Source organism: Aythya ferina (assembly GCF_964211825.1).
Source record: "Aythya ferina genome assembly, chromosome: 24".
Taxonomy (NCBI): Eukaryota; Metazoa; Chordata; class Aves; order Anseriformes; family Anatidae; genus Aythya; species Aythya ferina.
In genome coordinates, this window is record NC_140322.1 from 3,790,501 (window position 1) to 3,813,444 (window position 22,944).

The 22,944-nt window shown below is 46.6% G+C and overlaps 1 protein-coding gene across 2 annotated transcripts in view; it reads left to right on the forward strand.

The window, feature by feature from the left end:
* ARID1A (AT-rich interaction domain 1A) overlaps positions 1 to 20,971 on the forward strand; it is a 60,776-nt gene extending 39,805 nt beyond the window's left edge. Inside the window, exons 5-20 of one of the 2 annotated variants that reach the window (XM_084497287.1) lie at positions 1,783 to 2,023; positions 2,394 to 2,483; positions 3,216 to 3,383; positions 4,007 to 4,322; positions 5,575 to 5,720; positions 5,807 to 5,916; positions 8,146 to 8,352; positions 8,917 to 9,124; positions 12,949 to 13,081; positions 13,454 to 13,626; positions 13,805 to 13,955; positions 14,106 to 14,237; positions 14,346 to 14,442; positions 15,862 to 16,735; positions 17,042 to 17,172; positions 18,023 to 20,971. In XM_084497287.1, the coding sequence (XP_084353413.1) occupies positions 1,783 to 2,023; positions 2,394 to 2,483; positions 3,216 to 3,383; positions 4,007 to 4,322; positions 5,575 to 5,720; positions 5,807 to 5,916; positions 8,146 to 8,352; positions 8,917 to 9,124; positions 12,949 to 13,081; positions 13,454 to 13,626; positions 13,805 to 13,955; positions 14,106 to 14,237; positions 14,346 to 14,442; positions 15,862 to 16,735; positions 17,042 to 17,172; positions 18,023 to 19,747 (4,902 nt within the window). In that variant the 3' untranslated portion in view covers positions 19,748 to 20,971. Of the gene's footprint in view, positions 1 to 1,782; positions 2,024 to 2,393; positions 2,484 to 3,215; positions 3,384 to 4,006; positions 4,323 to 5,574; positions 5,721 to 5,806; positions 5,917 to 8,142; positions 8,353 to 8,916; positions 9,125 to 12,948; positions 13,082 to 13,453; positions 13,627 to 13,804; positions 13,956 to 14,105; positions 14,238 to 14,345; positions 14,443 to 15,861; positions 16,736 to 17,041; positions 17,173 to 18,022 lie in introns of both variants that reach the window. The other variant, XM_084497286.1, reaches the window with a different exon arrangement.
* The last annotated feature ends 1,973 nt before the right edge of the window (positions 20,972 to 22,944 follow it).

Sequence of the window (22,944 nt, forward strand, 5' to 3'; positions counted from 1 at the left end):
TTTTTTTTTTTTTTTTCCCCAGGAAGATAATGCTTCGTAAGTAAGCAAATGTACCGCTGAGACTGTCATGCAGGAAATTATCTCTCAAACAGAAGCAGTAATGGAAGGGGTGGAAGGGCATACTATGCACTAAGTCCTCCCATCAAGTGACCGGCATTTCCAGCTCAAATGTAGCATTTGCCAGCATTTTGATCCAATTCTGCTGCTAAAATAGACAAGATTGCCCTATTGCAGCAGACAACAAAGTAGTGCAGCTGCTGCCCAGCTCTCCCCTTTGTCCTTCCGAGTGCCAGTCTCTGCTCAACAAGTATGATGAGGTGGTTGGATATTTCCCAGGTCTTTTTTTATTCCTCCTTAACTCCAGTTTTCCCCTTCCTAAGAGGTGAAGTGTTGCTCTCCAGCTTAGATGATAGGGATGTGCTCTCAGAGCCTTTTCACACTTCACCTGGCAGACAGGTGTAACAGAGCGATAGGGCTCTCCCTTCTGACAGCTGATAAGTTTGCGGTGTCCTGTGTCTGACTGAGGTCCTTCCACGTTGCACAGAGCTGGGAAAATGTCATCTGAACTGCTGCTAACCAAGGTGTTGTACGGTCAGTGTAAATGAGACAATGGCGTCCAAGTTATTTTTCAGTCAGCTCAGTCTTTTTGGTGTTTTAAATAAGTTGACTATGTTTGTGCTGGTCAGTTGAATTCTGTTCAGAGGAGCTCGATCTAAAACACCTGCAGGGCTCAGTCTGGAGCACTTCTGATCTGAGGCTGGTTGCTCTGAAAGACTTGCAAAGGGTGGGCAAGGGCCTGGTAAGCTTTGGTCTGCCATTTCTTCACCTGCTGCGATCCCTTGAATCTCTGGCAGAGATCTAATCCCTGGAATAGTTAAAACTCCCAGTGTTCTGTTCAAACACTTCAACATTTACCCTGTTGTGGACTCATTCATTTATTCCAGGCCAACCCTGAGTAGGCAACTTACCCTAGTATCAAGCACCCAGGACAGTCGTGAACCTTGGATTTCCACATAATTATCTTGGGCGTATCACCATTTCTCAGACTTGCCAACTGAATTTTGGTGCTGTTGCTTTGCAGTCACTGTTGCAGCAACTGGAGATTTCAATTTCCTTAGGCTTCTTGTGCTTTTTCAGGGTGAATACATGCAGGAGGAAAGGCATTCTCTAGCCTTGCCTTCAAAAAAAAAAAAAAAAAAAAAGTTGAACTTTAAAAGCTAATATTGTAATTGCTAGTTTTTGCTATCTTTGAAGAAAGTGGGAACCCTGAAGAATGTTTTATGATTTTCTTTTAAATCTCTGTTTAGTTTGTTTTTATCCATCTCAAGTGAGTAGTTTCCCAGCTCATATGAGGCTTATGAATTAATTACGGTGAAGCAGAAGTTTTCTGTCATTCAGAGGCTGAGCCACATTTCTCTTCCAAGTCAAGATCGCATGGACTGCCTCCTCTATGTGTATTGTTGATGCATTCTTCAGTTTCTTGCCCCTAAACTGAATTAAAAGAAGCAAGCAGGAGAATTAGGCCACTGTTTGGCCCATCAGTGAACACTCAGCAAAACAGCTGGGGAACTGTCAGGTTCAGAGACAGGCAGCAGGATAAGAGACATTCGTCAGTTACTTCGGCCTTCAGCAGCCTTCGTTACTGACAATAACATGAACCGAGTTCATTGATTTCAATTTGTAGTATGCCTAAGGGAGAAATGCAGTCTTTCTTGATGGTATATGAGAGAATAGCCCCATGCCTCTTTATTTTTGGCTGATCTGTTTCTCTGTGTGTTGCAGGACCTGTCTGGTTCAATAGATGATCTACCCATGGGTACAGAAGGAGCCCTGAGTCCTGGAGTAAGCACATCAGGGATTTCCAGCAGTCAAGGAGAGCAGAGTAACCCAGCTCAGTCTCCTTTCTCTCCACATACCTCTCCTCACCTGCCAGGCATTAGAGGACCCTCACCATCCCCTGTTGGATCTCCAGCTAGTGTTGCTCAGTCCCGTTCTGGTCCACTTTCACCTGCTGCAGTACCAGGTAACACTCCTTGGCACGTGTTGATCTCTGGGTACAGTCGTCTCATGCAGCTAGAGAATTAATTAAAATGGTCAGCTGGGAGAAACTGGCCAGTGTCAGTATTATGTGGCTACTGAGATCTTGTGGTCTTTTTTTTTTTTTTTTCTTCTTTAAAACACCTGTAACTTTTAAAGCAAAATGGGTGGGATGGCTGGCAAACCAGCGGTGTAATTTTGCAGGGTTGATGTGGCTGATCTTGCTCTTCTTTTTCTTTGCTGCGGCTCACGTACCCTTCTGAAGCTGTTTGTAGTTCTGGCTTTTAACGCTCTTGCATCCTGGATTTTGTGGTGTGCAATTTTTGTGATTAACCACTCTCCTTTTTGTGGTGTAGGCAATCAGATGCCGCCCCGACCGCCTAGTGGCCAATCGGACAGTATCATGCATCCTTCCATGAACCAGTCGAGCATAGCGCAAGATCGAGGTATGTGACTTGGGTTAAAAGGTTTAATTGTACAGATTGTTTGTAAAACTAGATGCATAACTAAAAATTACCTGGTCTGATGACATGATTTCTGTGGTGAGATAGCACTTAAAGGCTGCACCAGCTTTATCAGCTGCAAGCATTTAGGCACCTTGCACTAAATTCAACTGTTACTGGTCCTGTGGCTTCTTAGTGTTCCATCCAAGCTGGTAGTTTGGCTTGGAAGGTGTTTTCTCTGGCTTTTGCAACTCTTTTCTATGAAAGCGAGTTGTCCAGGGTGTATGACCTTAAGCTTCGAAATGAGGGATGGTCGCAACAACACTGCGTGCCTTTTTCTAGTACGAGAATAAGGTTAGCGTGGAGGAAAATGTATGTAAAATTTCAGCTTTCATGGCTGAAAGTATGTAGATGTCACCCAGAGAAAACAAGCAAGCAAACAAAAAAAAAAAGAAAACCCTGACAATGACAGAAAGTCCCTAGCATTTGCCAAGTCGTACTGTCTACTCCTGTCATGCCAAGTTTTTTTTTTTTTTCTGGTTAAAACGGGAAATTGAATTTGTTATCTTAGTGGATAACATTGGCACCTTAATAATAACTACTGTAAAATCTGTTTAGTCTGTTGCTGGAAGGATTTTGTTAGTGGGTCCTGTGGATTGCTTCCTAAGAACATGCATGTCCAGTGGCATCTCTGGGTACTTTAATAATTGTCTGCTCCGCTCACTGGGTGACCAGGTTACATGCAGAGGAATCCTCAGATGCCCCAGTACAGCTCACCCCAGCCTGGCTCAGCCTTATCTCCCCGGCAGTCCTCTGGAGGACAAATGCACGCTGGCATGGGGCCATACCAGCAGAACTCCATGGGAAGCTACGGACCCCAGGGTGGGCAGTACGGACCTCAAGGTGAGGCATGGCTGGCTTCTCAAGGTGGGAACTGAGCTCTGTGAATATGAAAGGCCTCTGTCTGTTGTAACATCTTGTCTTTTGATAAATTGTTTTCATCTGTCTCCTAACGCGTGGGTAATGCAAAACAGTACGCTGCTTATGGGCTGGAAGGAACTGTACTTCGTGTATCACGTTGAGATTCATGAACTATGTTGCTTTCAGTGCAAGTTGTAATTATAAATGTAGCATCTTTCCCCTGGTTTAAAAAGACGTAGGTAGTACTGTACAGATGTAGAAAAGAAGAGCCAGTTCTCTTTGGAGGGGAATTAAAATGAGTGTTGTATATTTTGGAAAGGGCTAAGTGAGTTTTTTACATCCTGTCCTGGGCCATTTAGCTCACTGTGCTTAGTTGAGGTTTGGGAGAGTTTCAGACAGCTTTTGAATAGATGTTGTTACTTAGCTGTGTCAAAACACATTTTACGTGGCTTATATCCAAGTACTTTGACTTTTTGTTGAGGTGTTAACACTCCCCCTCATCTCTGTTAGTGATCTTTAAATATTTGCTGATAGAAGATTTTTATGGTGATTCATAAACTTAACTAGTTGAATGATGTTGCCTTCCCCTCTTTTCATCTCCTTAGGAGGTTATCCCAGGCAGCCAAACTACAATGCTATGTCCAATGCCAACTATCCCAGTCCAGGAATGGGAGGAAGCATGAACCCAATGGGAGCAGGGAGCCAGATGCATGGGCAGACTGGTGTGCCACCATACACTGGGCTTCCTCCAGGGAGGATGAGCCATGCCACCATGGGGAACAGACCGTACGGACCTAACATGGCGAATATGCCTCCTCAGGTGGGGACAGGAATGTGCCCCCCACCAGGTGGCATGAATCGCAAAGCACAAGAAGCAGCTGCTGCTGCCATGCATGCTGCTGCCAACTCCATCCAGAACAGGTAAGGAGTGAAATTTCCCTTTGTCAAAGTGTTAAATCCATTCTCTATGTCATATCTGGATTTCAAATTAAATAACCCAGCGTTGTAGGTATAGTGAACCTACATTTCCTTAAAGTTTTAAGGCATTTTCATCTATCTTAACTGTTGAAGGAGAAAAAAAAAAAAAAAAAAAAAAAAGAAGCATAAAGCTTGAATAAGCAGTGTATTTTAATATGTCACTAATGATCTACTTAGGGAACTTTTCATATTCATTGGTGAAATCTGAAATCTGTTTAACTTTGAGATCCCTTAAATTGTTTTGGCTTTCTGGTCTACTTTGTTGCATGAGTGACTTAAAAGATGCTGTGTGTGTGGTAAAGCCCATAAATCTAGCAGACAGCCATCCAGCTGCATTTGTCTGAACCAAGGCATTACTTGTCCAGTGTAATGAACTTCTTCCTTTTAGGGCTTTGATGAGCTGCTGTGGGGAAAGGAGCTGGAATTCAGCACTGAACTTAGCAACTATTTTCTGTGTTGTTCTTTTTTTTTTTAATTGCACATTTCAGAGCAGTTGTATGTGGCCTACCAGAACGTCATGAGAGCCATGAACTTGCTTATAAATTGGGTTTCCCTAACAAAGCTGTTAGATTTAGATGCATTTGTGGTCTGACTAGGCATTGTGCTCTTTATCTTAGTGTTTTTTTTCCCCACAATCTTCTGTCTGATGTTACCTGCTACTGCTAGGAGGTCAGTTTCTGAACACCAATAAAGGCATCAAAGTCTGTCCGTTTGAATAATGTGTCCGAGCGACGGTTGTGTATGAGGTTTTCTGATACATGTACAACAATGCAGCTTGTGTGGATAACAAAAAGGAGAGAAGAGTCATTAAAGAAGGCTGGGGCACTACACTGTCCACCTGTACAAATGTATTCTTACTTAAATGTGCAGGGCTGCAGTATTTGCAGATTCTTTCTTCCCTGTAAAGGTGACTTAACATCTGAAAGTTCAGTTTGAGGATGAAGATTGAGTGAAAATGTTTAGAACTGAAGTCCCTCTTTCAAAATGGGCTGCGTCCCCTTTTCTTTTGAGAGTGAGGTTAAGGCTTTAAGAGTGGTTAAGCTTTTGAAGAAGCACCTGATCTTTGGTCTTTTGCTGGAAAAGTGATCTCCACTTCTGTTGTAGAAAGTGGCTTCTAGTAAACCTGTTTTGTTAGAAGGCAAGATTTTAATGGTTACTATTTGGAGTAAACATCTCTCTTCTTTGCCTTTTCTAGGCCTCCTGGTTATCCCAACATGAACCAAGGGGGAATGATGGGCACTGGACCTCCTTATGGGCAGGGAATTAACAGCATGGCTGGCATGATAAATCCCCAGGGCCCACCCTATCCGATGGGTGGGAATATGGCCAACAACTCTGCAGGTAAGGCAGTGCTGACTCTTGAGCGCTTCATTGACTTCATGATACTGGATTGAGCATCAGTGTAAAAGATTCTCTGAATTTCCTAGGGATGGCAGCAAGTCCTGAAATGATGGGTCTTGCGGATGTCAAATTAACGCCTGCAACTAAAATGAACAATAAGGCAGATGGGACGCCAAAAGCAGAATCCAAGTCAAAGGTAAAATGCCGCTCCTTTGTTTGCGTTTTACAATGACACGGTGTGTGTATCTGTTAGTGAATGCGGTTCCTGAGAGAAACCTAATTTGATTTGCCTTCTACCCTGAACAAACATCTCATGAGCATGGTTGTCCATGTAGTATGTGATCTGGCTGCTACATGTGGCCATGATTCCCAACTCAAGATTGTGGCGATTGAGTGGGATGTCCCCTTCTGGGATGTGTTATCTTTTGGAGAGTGGCATATGCTGGCATCTCCTGTTCTGTTTAAGCAAGCTGGCATGAAGTGCTGTTCTCCATATCCCTCTCCAGATGTCTGTATGTTCCCATTTAGATCCTGGGCCAGTCTTGGTTTTATTAACTGGGAGGAGCATGCAGTTTTTGTGTTCGATGTAAGGAGATTCAACATGAATTGCACTTGAGGCATCATGCCCAAAGGGCTGTGCTTGAGCTGTGCCAGTGGTTCCAAGAGGTTCTTCAGGATTTATTTAAAAGGTTCAAACAGTTGAGCATCCCACTTCTGTGACTCATAAACCGTTCAGAAGTGAAGGGGAGTGTCTATTCCTTCCAGGGCTTGCGGGAGTGTTTCCTAGTCCTTTGCGAGTAATCAAGCTCGCTTGCAAAACAACTGGGTAGTTCTAGGAATTATCACCTGTCCCAGTGAAACTGTGAAAGAAGTGTAAACAGACCCGAGTTTGTTTCTGGTGTAGGCTTGGAGTCAGTTATCACCTCTCAGCTGGGAGGTGGCACGCTGAAGCATGTTGTTTCACAAACAGACCTCTTACTAGTCTTTTATTAAAGCCAGAAGGAGGCAAGCAAGTTCTTCAAGGAGTATTTTTCTTTGCATTACTGCTACCAGTTTCAAAAGAACCACCAAAAAAAAAAGCCGTTTCTCACCCCTTACTCTCCTCTGTTGCTACCTCAAGGAAAATACATGCTCTGCAAATTTAACACCTGTAACAGGAGCCTGCATGAAGGTTCAGAGGGTCTCTCCCTTCTGCTCATGTGTTCTGGCATCTGCCTTTCTGTTTATGGGAAACAAGGGCTTGAACGCTCTCGGGCTAGAAGATGCTGGAAGCTGTAACTAAGGGTTGCTCTGTCTGCGTGGCCTGCCCTGTTCAAGAATCGTCTCATGCTAATGGGCATCCCTCCAGAACACGAAGGGCATAGGTAGTGCTCTTGAGTTCAGGAATATTAATTTTACTTCCAATAGTGATATAAACTCCTTCCCCAAAGAGCCAATGTCACGTGTTAGCCCTATGACATCCTAATAAACGTGCTGGCTGACTTAACGCTCAGGATGGTGCGTCAGCATCTGTAATGCCCTTTTTAGATCAAGACTGGCTTTAAGCTCTCTAGTAGGTATCTCAGATCTGGCCCAGAGAAAATCAGTGGGACTTCTGGTAGCAAGTCCTAGTAATAGACACTAAGATGATGCAACGGATCCTACACAGCCATGTAGGAACTAGTGTGCAATAGTTGTGCTTGGTAGCTGCAAACTTACATTCCATGTTCATGGGATACATTAATACCATATCAGATGGTCTTCCTGGATCCTGATGTGCCAGCAGTAGCAAAGTGATACAGGAACTTGCATCGCATCTGGGTAGCTGGAGATTTCTGCACTTCTGCCAGTAAATGGGGAAGGGAAGAGCAACTGTCTTTGTGGGGGACTCCTCACATGCATTCGTTAAATAGTTGCCTCTAATCTTTTATTTTTCTTTGGGGTGTGTTTGTTTTTACTCCTCTGCTGTCTTCAGCGTCAGTTTATTCTGGCATCTACTGCTTGGGTAAGAGGAGAGGCTGACCAGAGGGCAGTATTCACCATGGCAGAGTGCACAGCCATGGGGAGTCTCATTTGCAGTTGGCTTAGATGTTTCCTCATATAGGTATATCTAGAGCAAATGTGCCCACAAAGGATCTCTGAGATCTCAGAGAAGAGATGTGAAGTCTCTGAGGTTTGGTTGGTTTCTACAGCATTTGGGAAGCTTTTTCAAGATACATACTCTGTGAATTCCCTGGGTAGCAGCTGGTTTCTTGATACCTTTGTTGAGTAATACTCATCTTTTAGACTGACATTGATCTGAGACAAGTGTGGGTCTAATATTAAGCTGTTCTCAGTATAACAGCAGAACCTTGCACTCTTACTTGGCTGCTTTTTGAACCCACCTTGGATATAAGCTAGCTGGTTTTGTGCTGCTCAGTCCTGATATGTTTCCTTCTCCTAGAAGTCCAGTTCCTCTACTACGACCAATGAGAAGATCACCAAACTCTATGAGCTGGGTGGCGAGCCTGAGAGGAAGATCTGGGTAGATCGTTACCTGGCCTTCACTGAAGAGAAGGCCATGGGCATGACAAACCTCCCAGCGGTAGGCAGAAAACCCTTGGACCTTTACCGGCTCTACATCTCAGTGAAGGAGATTGGAGGATTGACTCAGGTGAGTGAAGAGCAACCAGTGATGACAGTACCTTTGTGTTCAGAGCTGCCCACTGCCTGACAGTCACAAGTCAATAGGCAGCAGAGTTCTAAGTTAACTACGTAGCTAGATGTAAACCATGACTTTCAATTTAGCTGTTTCTTTTATTTATTTATTTTTATTAATGCTTATAAAACCCAGGATCCTCTAAGCGAGCCAAATGTCTGCTCTCCCATTGTCTGGTTAAGAACAGTCTGTGGTGAGATCCAATTTAAGAGCTCTTTTTCCCAGCTTTATCCATTGCAAAGATTGGTGACACTGTCTTTGTCTTTGCATCTGGCTGTTAACTGACCTCATGGCTAATTTGATTTGCTACTTTTTGTTATCCCTTCCTGTTTGAAAAGTTTTCTGTAGGTGAGGAAGAGAGGGTACTAGTTTTTGGTTTTGAATGCAACTGTATCTGCTCTGCTTAGCCCTTACTGAATCCTTTGTTTTAGATGGCAAGTGATGATTTCTCCCCAGAAAAATTCTTGGAGGAGCTGTAGCTGGGATTTTGAGTTTAGAGCCTCTTGTTTGGTTGTGCAGGTCAACAAAAACAAGAAATGGCGCGAGTTAGCCACAAATCTCAATGTGGGCACGTCCAGCAGTGCAGCTAGTTCTTTGAAGAAGCAGTACATCCAGTGTCTCTATGCCTTTGAGTGCAAGATTGAGCGAGGTGAAGACCCCCCTCCAGATATCTTTGCAGCTGCCGATTCAAAGAAGTCTCAGACTAAGATACAGCCTCCTTCTCCAGGTGAGTTTGGACACTGCTTTAAGGTGTGAAATCAATGTTTGAACCAGATCTCTAGAACTGCATGCCTGACTCCTCGTGCTGTGGGTCAGGCTGGTTTCAAGCTTCCACAAAGCCCCCATGTCTGCTTTTAATTGGATGTTCTCTGGATGTGTAGATTAAATACTTTTGTGATGTGGGAGCTAATGATACTGGGTATAAGTCGAGCCTGTTGGGGTAGTTTAGTTTTGTGTCCCACCTCTGTAACTAGGCTTATGAAGAAGAAAAACATACATATACATCTAAGCTTACCAGTCCATCGCAGCCTTAAAAGAATCTGAAGGAGAGAGAAGTCTAGAGTCAGATCTTCCAGGTGTTCTCTGCTCACTCTAACAGCATCCCTTGTTGTTTCTGCTTAGCTTTGGGAACTTCTAGAAAAAGTTGTGCTTGTTTTGATTATGTGAGTTCTACCTTCTGGGAGTAAATGGTTGGTGTGGGTGTGCACTCATCTTCCTCATGAATTACTTCTTTCTGTCTTCAGCAGGAGACACTGAGGACTTTCAGAGGCTTTGTGCCCAGAGAGCTTTGTAAGCCTGTTATGAGTTAAATGCTCTAGAATTTAAGCCCTTTAAAATGAACTTCTAAAAAGTTAATAATTCATTAATCCCTATGCTGTTGTTTAAATCTGGTGGGGTGCTCCAGTTTCTGAATATTTAGCATAGTGTTCAATTCAGATTTGTTTTTTTTTTTTTTTTTTTTTTTAAAGACTGGGCTAGCAGTGCATGCTGTACTCTTTAGTCTTTGGAAAGTCTGATCATTTGTCTCATTTGCATTGAGATCGTTGCTTGAATTGCTGCTGAACTTGCCAACCACTTATGCTTCAGTTTTCCAGCTTGTCTTATAAGTAAAACTCTCAGATGCCTTTTCTGGTCAGGAGCTTGTTCATGTAGGTGAAATAAAAACTTTGATGCTTTGAAGTTCCTGTAATGTTCGGAAGAAAAAAAAAGCCTTTTTGGTGCTGAAGCTTGGCATCATCTTAGTCTAGCTCTGGAGGAGTGGAATAATGAACCCTTTTTTGATTGTACTGCAGTTGTCTCAGCCTTGTTAAGCCCTTGATTTAAAGTGTGCCTGTCCAAATATACTGTTAACAGCTATATCTATCTATCCTCTCGGTTACAGAGTTTTTCTTAAAATAATAATAATAATAGTATCTTTTTACCAGTCAGGAAACCTGTCCCAGTGTAGATTCAATCTTGGTGTATTCTGCAAGAGAAAATGACTTTGTGTCGTTAGACTAAACTTCTGTCTAAAGTGGTGTCTGAGTTCCACTTAAACTAGAACCCGAATCCCTCCCCACTTTCTTTCCAAAACCTCTTTCTTTCCCCCTGAGATACCAGGCAGTGGAACAAAGAAGTTAAAAGCATTTGGAATTTATTTGGAGAGGTCTGAGATGTTTAAGAAGCCACTAAAAACTTCTTGCAGCACTAGGTGCCTGTCAGAACGGATTAGATGGTGCATCAGTTTTATTTATTTATTTATTAGCAAATGTGGTGGTATGTGCAAGTCCTGAGTTCGCCTTCTAGGGCTGTGGTACACCTGATACCTTCAGCACATTGGCAGTAGGAATTCACAGGGTTCCTACCCCAAACTCTGCATGTTTGTGCAGCCCTGTTGACTTAGTCCATCGGTTTGTGAGTCCATCCTGTGTGAGGACTGTTCTCTACTTCCTTTTTAAACTGCTCTCACCACTTATCTTACTCCAGACTCCTGTAGCTAGGAGTATGCAGAAACAGCACTGCAGCATGGTTGCTGTGACCCTTTCAGCCTTATCACTTAGCTCCTCTTTCGTTTTCCTTTTCTTCTTCTCTCTTGCCCCCCTGGATTAGCAGGAACCAGGATGAAGGGCACAGCTCAAAGGGCTCTCCCATCCTTAGCTCCAGGCTTAAGAGCTGTCCCAAAACAATGAGTCCCAGTGGGCACAGCTGTTCCAGGGGTGCCTGAGGCAAGTCTGGAGGATGGTGCTCAAAGGGCACGGGGAGAGGAGTTCCCATTCCTGGGGGATAACTTCCCTGTTTGAAAAATAAGTGCCAGAAGTGGTGCGTTCTGGAATCCCATCATTTGGTTGAGGGTCTCCGTCATCCCATGCTGACGTGGGTGACTTTGCTTTCCTTGCAGACTTCATAACCTGTTGGTTTACGCTTCGTTTGATCCTATTCCATAAAAATGAACTTTTCAGAAGTTGGTGAATGGTGGAGGTGATGCCACGTGGTTGTGCACAGCCCGCTTGTGGTGGCCGTAGAGGATCTGCAGGCCCTGCTGGCCACTGGTCCGGGCTGCGCTCCTAGCGACCCAGCCGCTTTCCATGCAGGCGGCGTTCGCAACCCTCAGAAAACAAAAGTGTTTACAGAAAGGCCTCTGAAGTGGACTGGGGATTGCCTTGTGGGTACTCAGCATGGGTTTGCCATGAACCATCTTGGGTTCCCGCTCGCAAACTGCAGCGTGTCCCCGGGGAGGCGTAATCAGCCTGCCGTTGGGTTTAATTCCCAGAGCACGGAGCTGGCCCGGCTCCAACCGTGTGTAAATTTGTGAGTGGGAGGGACAGCGGGGGGTGGGGACAAACACCAAATGGCAGCGACGCGGGGAATGTCTCGGGGCCTCTTCCTGCCGATGCCAGCATTTGTAAGGCGGCGCGGAGACGAGCAGCGAATTCCTGGGGGAAGCGAGCGGAACTGAACCGCTGCCGCCAAGGGAAGGAGGGCGGCGGGGAGAGCTCATGAATGAAACTCCCCGCTGGGCCTGCCTCTGCCCTTCCTTCTGCCGAGACCTCCCCGGGCTGGGAGGGAGTCGCCGAGAAGGAGGACAGGGTGCCAGGAAGGTGGGGTGTAAACAAACATGCCCTGGACGTGACCTCGGAGGATTTTAATGAATAGCTGAAATGAGTCATCAGCCAGCAGGGCTGAAGCTGAGGGATATCGGGTGCTGGGGATGGTAACTAATGGAAACATTAATTAAGAGTTCAGCTCTTGCCAGCTGCCAGGAGCGTATAAACCTGAGAGCTGCCACTGTCACAGGGATCCAGGGGCAGAGCAGAGCTCCTGGAGCTCCGGCACTGCTGGATTACACGCCATGGCCGAGAGTTTTGATGAAAGCTTAGTGGAGTTTTGATGAAAGCTTACCGGAGCGTAGAGCAACCCCTCCGAGCCGGGGAACTTGCTGGGCAGGTTTCGGCATTCGGTGAAAGATCCGGCATCTCCGGCATTCCCTGTTCCAGGAATCCTTGGGAGTGGTGCTCGAATTCACCTGCATGAGCTAACCCCAGTCCAAGGGCAGAGCAGACAGAGGAGCCTTGTTATAGTTACAGTGACTTCAGCAGCAGTCCTTCAGTTCCCATCACTTGCAAAGATTGGAATTATTGGAATTATCACAGGAGAGGGCTCAAACCCGCCTTCCCTTGGGTAGAAAGGGAATGTGATGGTGAGGGGTCAAGGGTTGTCCCTTGGCAAGAAGCAATGCGTTCCCTACCACACTGTAGAGCCTCAGCCTTTGAAGCTGGAGAGCTTGGGCAGCTCAGCACAGTGACACGGTGATGTGGTGGTGTGTAAAAAGGAACAAAGTGAAGTAGTGATACATACTAACATGTCCTCAGCTTTACATTACTATACGGGGTTCTTCTGGGAGGTCTGGCCCACCGTGTCCTTGTAAGCATTGAACTCCTTGAAGTTTTTTGGCCATGTTTCGTATCTCCTTCTTCAAGGACTATTCACTGTTCTAGAGGCTGATATTCTGGGAGGTTCTGGGTTGCATCTGTAGGGTGCAGAGCTGCTCACACCACGTTTCTGTTCTTGCAGCGGGTTCAGGCTCGATGCAAGGGCCTCAGACACCTCAGTCCACCAGCAGCTCCATGGCAGAAGGAGGAGACTTGAAGCCACCAACTCCAGCATCTACGCCACACAGTCAGATGCCCCCTTTGCCAGGCATCAGGTACAAAACCACCGCACCCTCTTCCACCATGCTGGACACGAGCTGTGACCATGAGGTTGCTTCAGCATCGCTACCACAGATGGCTGGAGCCTTAAGTGCCTGCTTTGATGGGGCTCCTTGGCTTTGCTCTTTGTTAATGGCTCACAGCAACAGTGTTGACTCTGTGTGTGAATAATCATTGCCTTTGAGACTGGGGCTGAGGATAGTATTGTAGAAGGGCAGTTCTTCATGCCTCTGTTGGAGGAGCATGACCACGGATCTTCTAGGGGACCCAAAAACTGAGAGGGAATGTGTGGGGAGAAGAATCTTGAAGCATTGTGGATCTCTATAGTCCTGTGTGTTCTGATGTGTGTTGTTTGGTTTTTTAATCAGGAGTAACTCGGTGGGCCTTCAGGATGCCTTTACAGATGGCAGTGATCCCACGTTCCAGAAGCGGAACTCCATGACTCCAAATCCAGGGTACCAGCCCAGCATGAATACCTCCGACATGATGGGTCGCATGTCTTATGAGCCAAATAAAGATCCTTACAGCAGTATGAGGAAAGGTGAGGAAGTCCACGTGTGCTGCTCTCCCTTTTCTCCACGAGCACTAATGCCTGAATCTGGCTGAATGCTGGAATGTGCTGTGGGAACCTTCTGCTTGCCCTTCTTCCACAAAAGAAGGGACGTATCTCTCTATTGCAGAGATTAACATGTTTATCGATCCTTCTTTCAATCTTTCAGCTCCAGGAAGCGATCCCTTCATGTCCTCAGGGCAGGGCCCCAACAGTGGTATGGGTGACCCTTACAATCGTGCTGCAGGTCCAGGGATGGGTAACATGGCCATGGGACAGCGGCCACACTATCCCTACGGAGGTCCTTACGACAGAGTGAGGTGGGTACTTGAACCCAGGGAAATCCTGACTTGCTTGACTCACATGAAACGATTACTTTGTAATCGCTACTGTGACTTTTCTGACCATCCTTTTTCAATTGAGGTGAATCTAAGCAGACGTATGGTTTTCTTCTGTTTGTTTCCATGTAGGACGGAGCCTGGCATGGGACCTGAGGGCAACTTAGCAGCTGGAACTCCACAGCCAAACATCATGCCTTCCACCCCGGAATCGGGGATGTATTCTCCCAGCCGCTACCCGCAGCAGCAACAGCAGCAGCAAAGGTGTGTGTGGGGTGTTGCCACAAACAGCTCTTCCCAGTTCAAGAGCTCTGAGACTGAAAGTGAAGCGTGTATCTGATGAGAAAAATAATGCATCTCTTCCTTCTCTAGACATGATTCCTATGGCAATCAATTCTCCTCTCAAGGCACATCCTCGGGCAGCCCCTTCCCTAGCCAGCAAACTACCATGTATCAACAGCAACAGCAGGTAGGTTACCAGAAACGAGGAGTTTTATATGTGCAAAGTGGATAAAAGGAGGGTGATGAAAACTCTATGCTGTTTGCTTTATAAATATGTAGGTGTTGGACAGAATTAAGAACCTTGTACAGGAGGCTTTCTTGCCAGTTTCCAAATAGGTTAAAGGACGTTTTAATTAGTGTTTCCAGTATTGCGTTAGGAAAATGGAATACATGTATTGTGAGAATACAGCTAGTTCGTAGATGTGCATGCTCTGGTCAGGGAACGGGAGATCAGGAAGCTTTACTGGGCTCCTCTAGAAGTGTCTGAGTCCCATACTGTTTCTGCAACGCTTCTTGGTGAAAGTGATGAAATGAACTTTTTAGGAATAGATATTTCATCATTCTGGGCAACCCAGGATTTTTTTGTCTCTACTTCACTGAGCCTGCAGATAAAGGCTCTGGGCCTGCCTGCACACCTGCAGTGCCCGACTGCTTTTTACTTGTTTTCCTCAAAACTATCAACTTTTTTTCAGGGCAGAGTTTGAATGAATGTGTATCTCTTTCCTTAATCCTTATATATGACTTGCTGTTGGTGTCAGTGCCAAGACCCATAATGTTTTCATGATAATTTTGAGCCCTCTAGTTTAGGAGAGTATAGAGAGGGCACTTGCAGAGCTGTGCTAAGAATAATTCCAACTGCTCTGCAGTTTGGCTCTGCAACCAGAGCCATGGGGCTGTGAGCCAAGAGTTCGAGTTACTCTGGTACTTGTCATCTTTGAAGCCCTAGAGCTCCATCTGAAGCCAGTCATGACAGTAGAGCTGCTGAGTTGACTGTATAACAGAGCACAGATCCTTGGAGGCAAGAGAGATCGTGGATTTTAATTTTGTCTCAGCAATTGACTGCTTTCTCTTTTTGCACTTAAAAGAAGCAGGGGGGGGAGAATAGTTCTTGCTCCTTTCGTTGGCATGTTTTGAAATCTACAGGAAAGGAAGAAGCAGGAAGTACAACAGTTTTTAACGTATCTTGTTTGATACTTCAGCAGAAATCTGTTTTCTAAGAAATGGAGGGTCTGATAAAATTCCTGGACTTGAAAGGATACAAATACCTGTACACAGTATGGTTTGTGGTGAATGTATGGTGGAGACCGGTCTTTTCTACAGGAAAGTCCTTTCTGTGGGCAGATTTCTGCCCTTGAGGCATCCCTGTAGAACCCACAAGGAAACTACGCAGCCAGCCACAAGGAATTGGTCTTGGCTTGTAAAACTGAAAGACTGATCCAACTCGCAGTGGATATGGCTAACTAGCTACGAGACAAGTCTTGCCCTCGTACAGGCGATGCTGTGGAGCAGGTCCTCTGGCTCTGAGCATTCCTACCCACCGAGTTCGGGTTGCCTGTTTCTGCCTAGATAATCTCACCTTGTCGATGCCTTTTCTTTTTCCATCTAGAACTACAAGCGACCGATGGATGGCAGCTACGGCCCGCCCGCCAAGCGGCACGAAGGGGAGATGTACAACGTCCCGTACAGCGCCGGGCAGGGGCAGACGCAGCAGCAGCTGCCTCCAGCACAGACCCAGCAGCCGAGCCAGCAGCAAACTGCGCAGCCGTCTCCCCAGCAGGACTTGTATAACCAGTATGGGAGTACATACCCTGCTGCTGACCGCCGATCTGCCGGAGGGCCACAGAACCAGTTCCCATTCCAATTTGGCAGAGACAGGGTCTCGGCTCCCCCGGGCTCCAATGCTCAGCAAAACATGCCTCCTCAGATGATGGGTGGCCCCATCCAGTCTGCTCCAGAGGGCCCCCAGCAAGGCGCCATGTGGCAAGGGCGCAACGAAATAGGGTACAGCTATCCAAATCGGCAGAGCACCGGCTCTGCGCCCCAGGGGCCTGCTTATCACGGAGTGACTCGAACAGATGAAATTCTGCATTCAGAACAGAGGGTAAACCACGAGGGACCGTGGTCCTCCCACGGGAACCGGCAACCTCCTTACGGTCCCTCTGCCCCCGTGCCCCCGATGACCAGGCCCCCTCAGTCTAACTACCAGACCCCTCCTAGCATGCAGAATCACATTCCTCAGGTATCCAGCCCAGCACCTCTGCCCAGACCTCTGGAGAATCGCACTTCTCCCAGTAAATCTCCATTCCTGCACTCGGGGATGAAAATGCAGAAGGCAGGACCACCAGTCCCGGCCTCGCATATAACACCAGCAGCTGTACAGCCTCCCATGATCCGACGAGACATCACCTTCCCTCCGGGATCAGTAGAAGCTACGCAACCTGTACTGAAGCAAAGGAGGCGGCTGACAGCAAAAGATATTGGTAAGAGGAAACTCCTGCTTTTCTGCTTGTGCCCATCAAAGGGTGGGTGCTGCCGTTACTCTCCGGTGTAGCACTGCCAAACAGTAGGGCTCTGCTGGCTTTATACAGGGTGTGCATTGCAAGTTAGTTGTGTTACCAGACATAATGTTTGTGCTCGGCGTTGTCTGCAGAGAGGTTGCTTTTGCATACAGTCTGTACAACATCTTAAGCGGGCTCTGCTCTTCGTGGGACCAGAAAGCAGTATCAAGTATCTCCTTTTTGTTTTTAAACTCCAGGAGCTGGAAGTATCGTGTGTTTATATTACAGGAACTCCTGAAGCCTGGAGAGTGATGATGTCTCTGAAGTCCGGGCTGCTAGCTGAAAGTACGTGGGCCTTAGATACCATAAACATCCTGCTCTATGATGACAACAGCATAATGACCTTCAACCTCAGCCAGGTGGGTGCAGATGCTCTCTGATGCAGGTCTTTGAAGTGCTAATTTGGTACAGTTTTCTGTCAATGAGATAGCAAAGAGCAGCTCGTGCCCTTGTAGGACCGTATTCCCAGGTGTCCCTCTACCTGTGGAGGTCTGAAGAGTGCTCCAGGTCCAGGGAGCTGTGTGCTGGTTACTCACTGCCCTGTGTATTTACATTTTGTTGGCGTGCAAGTGCATGCTGTCTCCTCTCTGGTGAGACACATTGCCTCTAACACAGAGGGGAATATTCCTCTAAAACAGAAAGGGAAGAGCGGTGGGGAGGCCAAAATGGGCTTTGTAGTAAGGTCACTATGAAGGGCTGGAGGTTGTATGTTCTGGTGTTCATGACTTCCCCTCCAGCTCTGTCTTTCCCTCTGGGTCAGTGCACAGCAAGGCCTTGGGTGCCAGTCTGGAGGCCCAGCCTGTCTGTTAGTGGCCACGTTGCCAAATGTGGCTGTCGTAGAACCCATTCCACAGTCCCCTAAAGGCTGTCTTGCTTAGCGCACTGCCCTTCTCCTTCCTGTGTATTAACCAGAGAGGAAAGAGAACCAAGAGCCACGTTTGTTTGCACAGGTATGTGTGTGTGGAGTTGGGCGGGTTGGATACTGACAGTCAGTGTCTGTTTTCCCATTGTTCTTTTCTCAGAGGATGGAAGGCTCTCTTTTGCAAACAGTTTACTTGCCAGCATGAAAAGATCCCATTAATTAACAGTGCCACTTAAATTCTTTGCCCTTTATGAACTGCTTTCCCAGTTGCTCATATTGGCCAATGTTGTTTTCTGATCACTGTTCCCTTCCTTCCTTTCCCCTCTTGTTTTTTTCCTCCCTTGTAGCTGCCAGGCTTGCTGGAACTCTTGGTGGAGTATTTCCGGCGCTGCCTGATTGAGATCTTTGGAATCCTGAAGGAATACGAGGTGGGAGACCCAGGGCAAAGAACACTATTAGATCCCGAAAGGTTCTGCAGATCTTCATCTTCCTCTCATGAAGAAGGGGAGGAGGATGACGAACCACGGAGCCTGAACTGTGAGGAGGAAGAAGAGGATGAGGAAGAGGAGGAGGCTGCGTTTTCAGGCAAGGACAAAGTACCTCTAGAGAGCAGCGAGGAGAAACTAGTTAGTAAATTTGACAAGCTTCCAGTCAAGGTCGTGCAGAAAAATGACCCGTTTGTGGTAGATTATTCAGACAAGCTGGGGCGAGTGCAGGAGTTCGACAGTGGACTGCTGCACTGGCGGATCGGTGGCGGAGATACCACCGAGCACATTCAGACCCACTTTGAGAGCAAGATGGAGCTACCTTTGACTCACAAACGAGCTTCCTGCAACTCTGTCTTGAGGAAACGTTCAGCAGCTGAGAGCAATCCGAGCACTAGGGAAGGAGAGACCCTTCCATCTGACAGCTCCTCGGAGAAGAGGATAACTGCCACCATGGACGACATGCTTTCGGCGCGTCCGGGCTCCCTGTCAGGGGAGGAGGAAGAGGTCAAAGCTTCAGAAACTGCAAAGGAAAGCAGCAAGTTTCCATTCGGCATTAGTCCAGCTCAGAGCCACAGAAATATAAAAATTCTGGAGGACGAACCTCACAGTAAAGACGAGACACCTCTCTGCACCCTCCTAGACTGGCAGGACTCTCTGGCGAAGCGCTGCATCTGTGTCTCTAATATCATCAGGAGTTTATCGTTTGTGCCGGGCAATGACTTTGAAATGTCTAAACACCCCGGGCTGCTGCTGATTCTAGGGAAACTGATTCTCTTACACCACAAGCATCCAGAGCGCAAGCAGGCACCCCTGACCTACGAGAAAGAGGAGGAGCAGGACCAAGGGGTGAGCTGCAACAAGGTGGAGTGGTGGTGGGACTGCTTGGAGATGCTGCGTGAAAACACACTGGTCACGTTGGCCAACATTTCTGGCCAGCTGGACCTCTCCCCTTACCCAGAAAGCATCTGTTTGCCTATCCTGGATGGACTCCTCCACTGGGCGGTCTGTCCGTCAGCAGAGGCCCAGGATCCCTTTCCAACGCTGGGGCCAAATGCTGTCCTCTCCCCTCAGAGACTGGTTTTGGAAACACTCAGCAAACTCAGCATCCAGGACAACAATGTGGATTTGATTCTTGCAACTCCCCCCTTCAGTCGCTTGGAGAAGCTGTACAGCACCATGGTGCGTTTCCTTAGTGACAGAAAGAACCCGGTGTGTCGAGAGATGGCTGTGGTACTACTGGCCAACTTGGCACAGGGGGACAGCCTGGCAGCAAGAGCGATTGCTGTGCAGAAGGGCAGCATTGGCAACTTGCTGGGCTTCTTGGAGGACAGCCTGGCCGCCACGCAGTTCCAGCAGAGCCAGGCCGGCTTGATGCACATGCAGAACCCACCCTTTGAGTCGACGAGCGTGGACATGATGCGCCGAGCTGCTCGGGCGCTGCTCGCCCTGGCCAAGGTGGACGAGAACCACTCGGAGTTCACGTTATACGAGTCGCGGCTGTTGGACATCTCCGTGTCGCCTTTGATGAACTCTTTGGTTTCACAAGTTATTTGTGATGTACTGTTTTTAATTGGCCAGTCATGACAGCTGTGGGATCCGAGACCCTGTGTGCGTGTGCGTGAGTGGAGAACTTAGAAACTGACTGTTGCCCTTTATTTATGCAAAACCACCTCAGAATCCACTGTCTGCCCTGCGCTGTCCTGCTTCTCCCTTGGGGAAAGATGTCCCCAGTCCCTCTCCCCTTCCCCAGCCCTTCAAATTTGTCCTGAATCCCTTATTAAAGGAGACAAAGTTCTGTCTACATAGAAGACTTTTTTTTATTTTAACCAAAGTTACTGTCGTTTACAGTGAGTTTGGGGAAAAACGACTTGCCGTGTTATCACATTGACAGGCACCACTTTCATAACTGTTTTTAATGGTAAACTCTGAAGGACAAAAGTGACTGCTGAACTCTGTGTGGTTTATTGTTGTACATTCACAATCTTGCAGGAACCAAGAAGTTACCAGTTGTGAACAGACCTTGTCCAAGGGAGGCCTGTGCAGTAGCGTGTAGAACTTCATGTACTGTACACCTTAAACTGTAAACATACTGTAATAATGTCTCACATGGAAAAAAAAAACGCTGGATCAGCAGCAAGCTGTAGTTTTTAAAAATGTTTTTAGTTAATGTTGAGGAGAAAAAAGGCTTTTCCCCCAAAGTATCATGTGTGAACCTACAACACCCTGACCTCTTTCTCTCTTCCTCCTTGATTGTATGAATAACCCTGAGATCACCTCTTAGAACTGGTTTTAACCTTTAGCTGCAGCCTGAATGCTGCCACGTGTGTATATATATATGACGTTGTACATTGCACATACCCTAAGATTCCTTGCAGTTTTGTCCCCCTCTCCCTACCCCTTTATAGTATGACGAGTTAACGAGTTGATGACCTGCAAAAGCGAGACACAATTATTTAATCTCTTGCCAGACATCCCTCCCTGGAGGATGCTGTACAGGTCTCTGTGTATAAAGTCATTGCTGTCTCAGCAGCCAATCAACTTATAGTTTATTTTTCCTGTTTTTGTTTTCTTTCTAATCGAGGTGTGAAAAAGTTCTAGGTTCAGTTGAAGTTCCTGATGAAGAAACACAATTGAGATTTTTCAGTGATGAATTCTGCATATTTGTATTTCAGACGATGTAGCTAAAAACTTGATGTAAATTCCTCCCTTTTTTCCTTTTTTGGCTTAATGAATATCATTTATTCAGTATGAAATCTTTATACTATATGTTCCACGTGTTAAGAATAAATGTACATTAAATCTTGGTAAGATGTTTGTAAGGGTTTTTTTTATTAGCAGAAAGGGGAGTTGACTTCAGCGCTGTCAGGTCTTGTAGACACGGCGTTGCAGGCCAGCTCTTCCTTACCACGTGGCGCTGAGGCCTCAGAGGTCCTACCCAGGCCTGCAGCTTGTTTGGCAGCGTGTGAGGATGAGAGTCCCGTCCTGCTCTAGAGACCCAGATGCTGTGTGGTCTGGCTTCCCGTTCTCTGGCTTTCCGTTCTCTCTTTGGCTTGTGCTCCAGGAGAGGGAATTTGCAGCGTGAGGTGAGGCTCTGGTAGTGCAGGGTGAATGCTGAGTTCTCAGGGTGAAAAAGGATGTTGCTCAGAAGGGAGGCAGCTCCCCGTCAGTGCTCTGAGACAAAAACTTGTCATTCCCCTCGCATTTTTCACATTTTCTTGGAACTCTGACTTCCTTCAAAGGATGGGGTTTTCCAGTGGACAGAGTTCTGGTGCCCTTCAGCAAACAGCCAGAGTTCAAGCTCTTCATGTGCAAATCTGCACGTTTTCACGGGTTTGTAAACGGATATTTTATTTAGCCTGAAGCTTTATCCTCAAATGATAATAGTAGCGGGCTATCTAGAACTGCACTGAGCTCATTTAAGCAAAAGAGTTAAAGGAGAGGTTTTTCTGTAGGCAAACATCATTTTTGTTCAAAAGATCGCCTCGTTTTACCTCCCTACTCCTCCTCTATGAAGCTCGCAGTTCTGAGAGCCCTCAGCTGTATTCCTTAAACTTGAGATTTCTGGGAGTAATTGTGGCAGAATGAAGCAGACTATTCTGAGATGTTTGTTTATCAGGAGGAGTTGCAGGAACTCTTCCTCCTCTTGCCTGTCTGGGGAAAAAGGAGAGTCCTTAAAATGCATTTCTTCAGAGGAAAGGAATGGTGCTGGGCTTCTCTGGCTTTAAAAAGTACTGAATGGAAAAAACAAGTGGTGAGATAAGAATTCTGCTGGACTTTGCTGGTCTGTGACAGTGTTGTTGGTTTAAAGCCGCCTTCTCTGATAATTTCATTCTGTATTCCAGGAGCTTTGTTTAATCTGATTAATGTAAAAACCTTATTTCTTCATTTTTTCTTCATTTTTTTTTAAACAGAAAGGACCTCAGCAGCAGGGCTGAAGAAGGTAATGTTAACAGCTTTTGTACAGCTTCTGTGTTCGTGTTATGGTGAATTTAATCATAAGTGAATGATGCATTTGGGAGAAAGAAGTCACATGTGGTGATACCAACTAACTAACCATTTTGCCAGTATTTATACAACCAGTTGATCCGAGGGGAGTAACTCCGCTCCCCCAGTGCTTGCGTGTGTGCAGACACATGTACCTCCTGCACTTCTAAAATGGTTAAAAGAAAAAAAGCACGGATGAGAGATTAGTAAAATGAGAACAAGCGGTGTTCCCAGTTTGTAATTAGGGACTGTTTGGAGAGCCACACCTGACCTAAACCCCGACTTGGCTGCACAGAATGCAAATCCCGCGCTCTGATCTGATTTGTACCCCAAGCTTCCCATTTCCGCAGGCGCTCCTTAAAACACCTTTCTTTGACCCAGACAACTCCGCCGTTTTCCTTTTTTTACCATCAAGGGAGAAAACTTGAGTTCTTCCCAAGTCCCAGCCTCAGATCACAGCACTGGGGGCTCTTCCCCGGGACTCTGGTAGCGACCTCAGCCCTCAGCAGACGAAGCCGGGCCCACACCACACATGGCAGCTGGAGCCACCGGTCCCCCAGTGCCGGCTGGCTTCGGCGAAAGCCAAATTTGAAGCCTCCATCACCACGAGGATGAGGTCTTGAGGGAAACCTGTCCCCCCCCTTCCTAATAGTAAGTAATTAGTGTAATAATGCGTGCTGATTCCCAGCCTATTGTTACGTACTGTTGCCTAATGCATTTTGGCAAGACCTGCGCAGGCTGTGCCCTCTGCCCCAGCCCCGGAGGATGAAGAGGAGGAGGAGGAGGAGGTGAGGTGG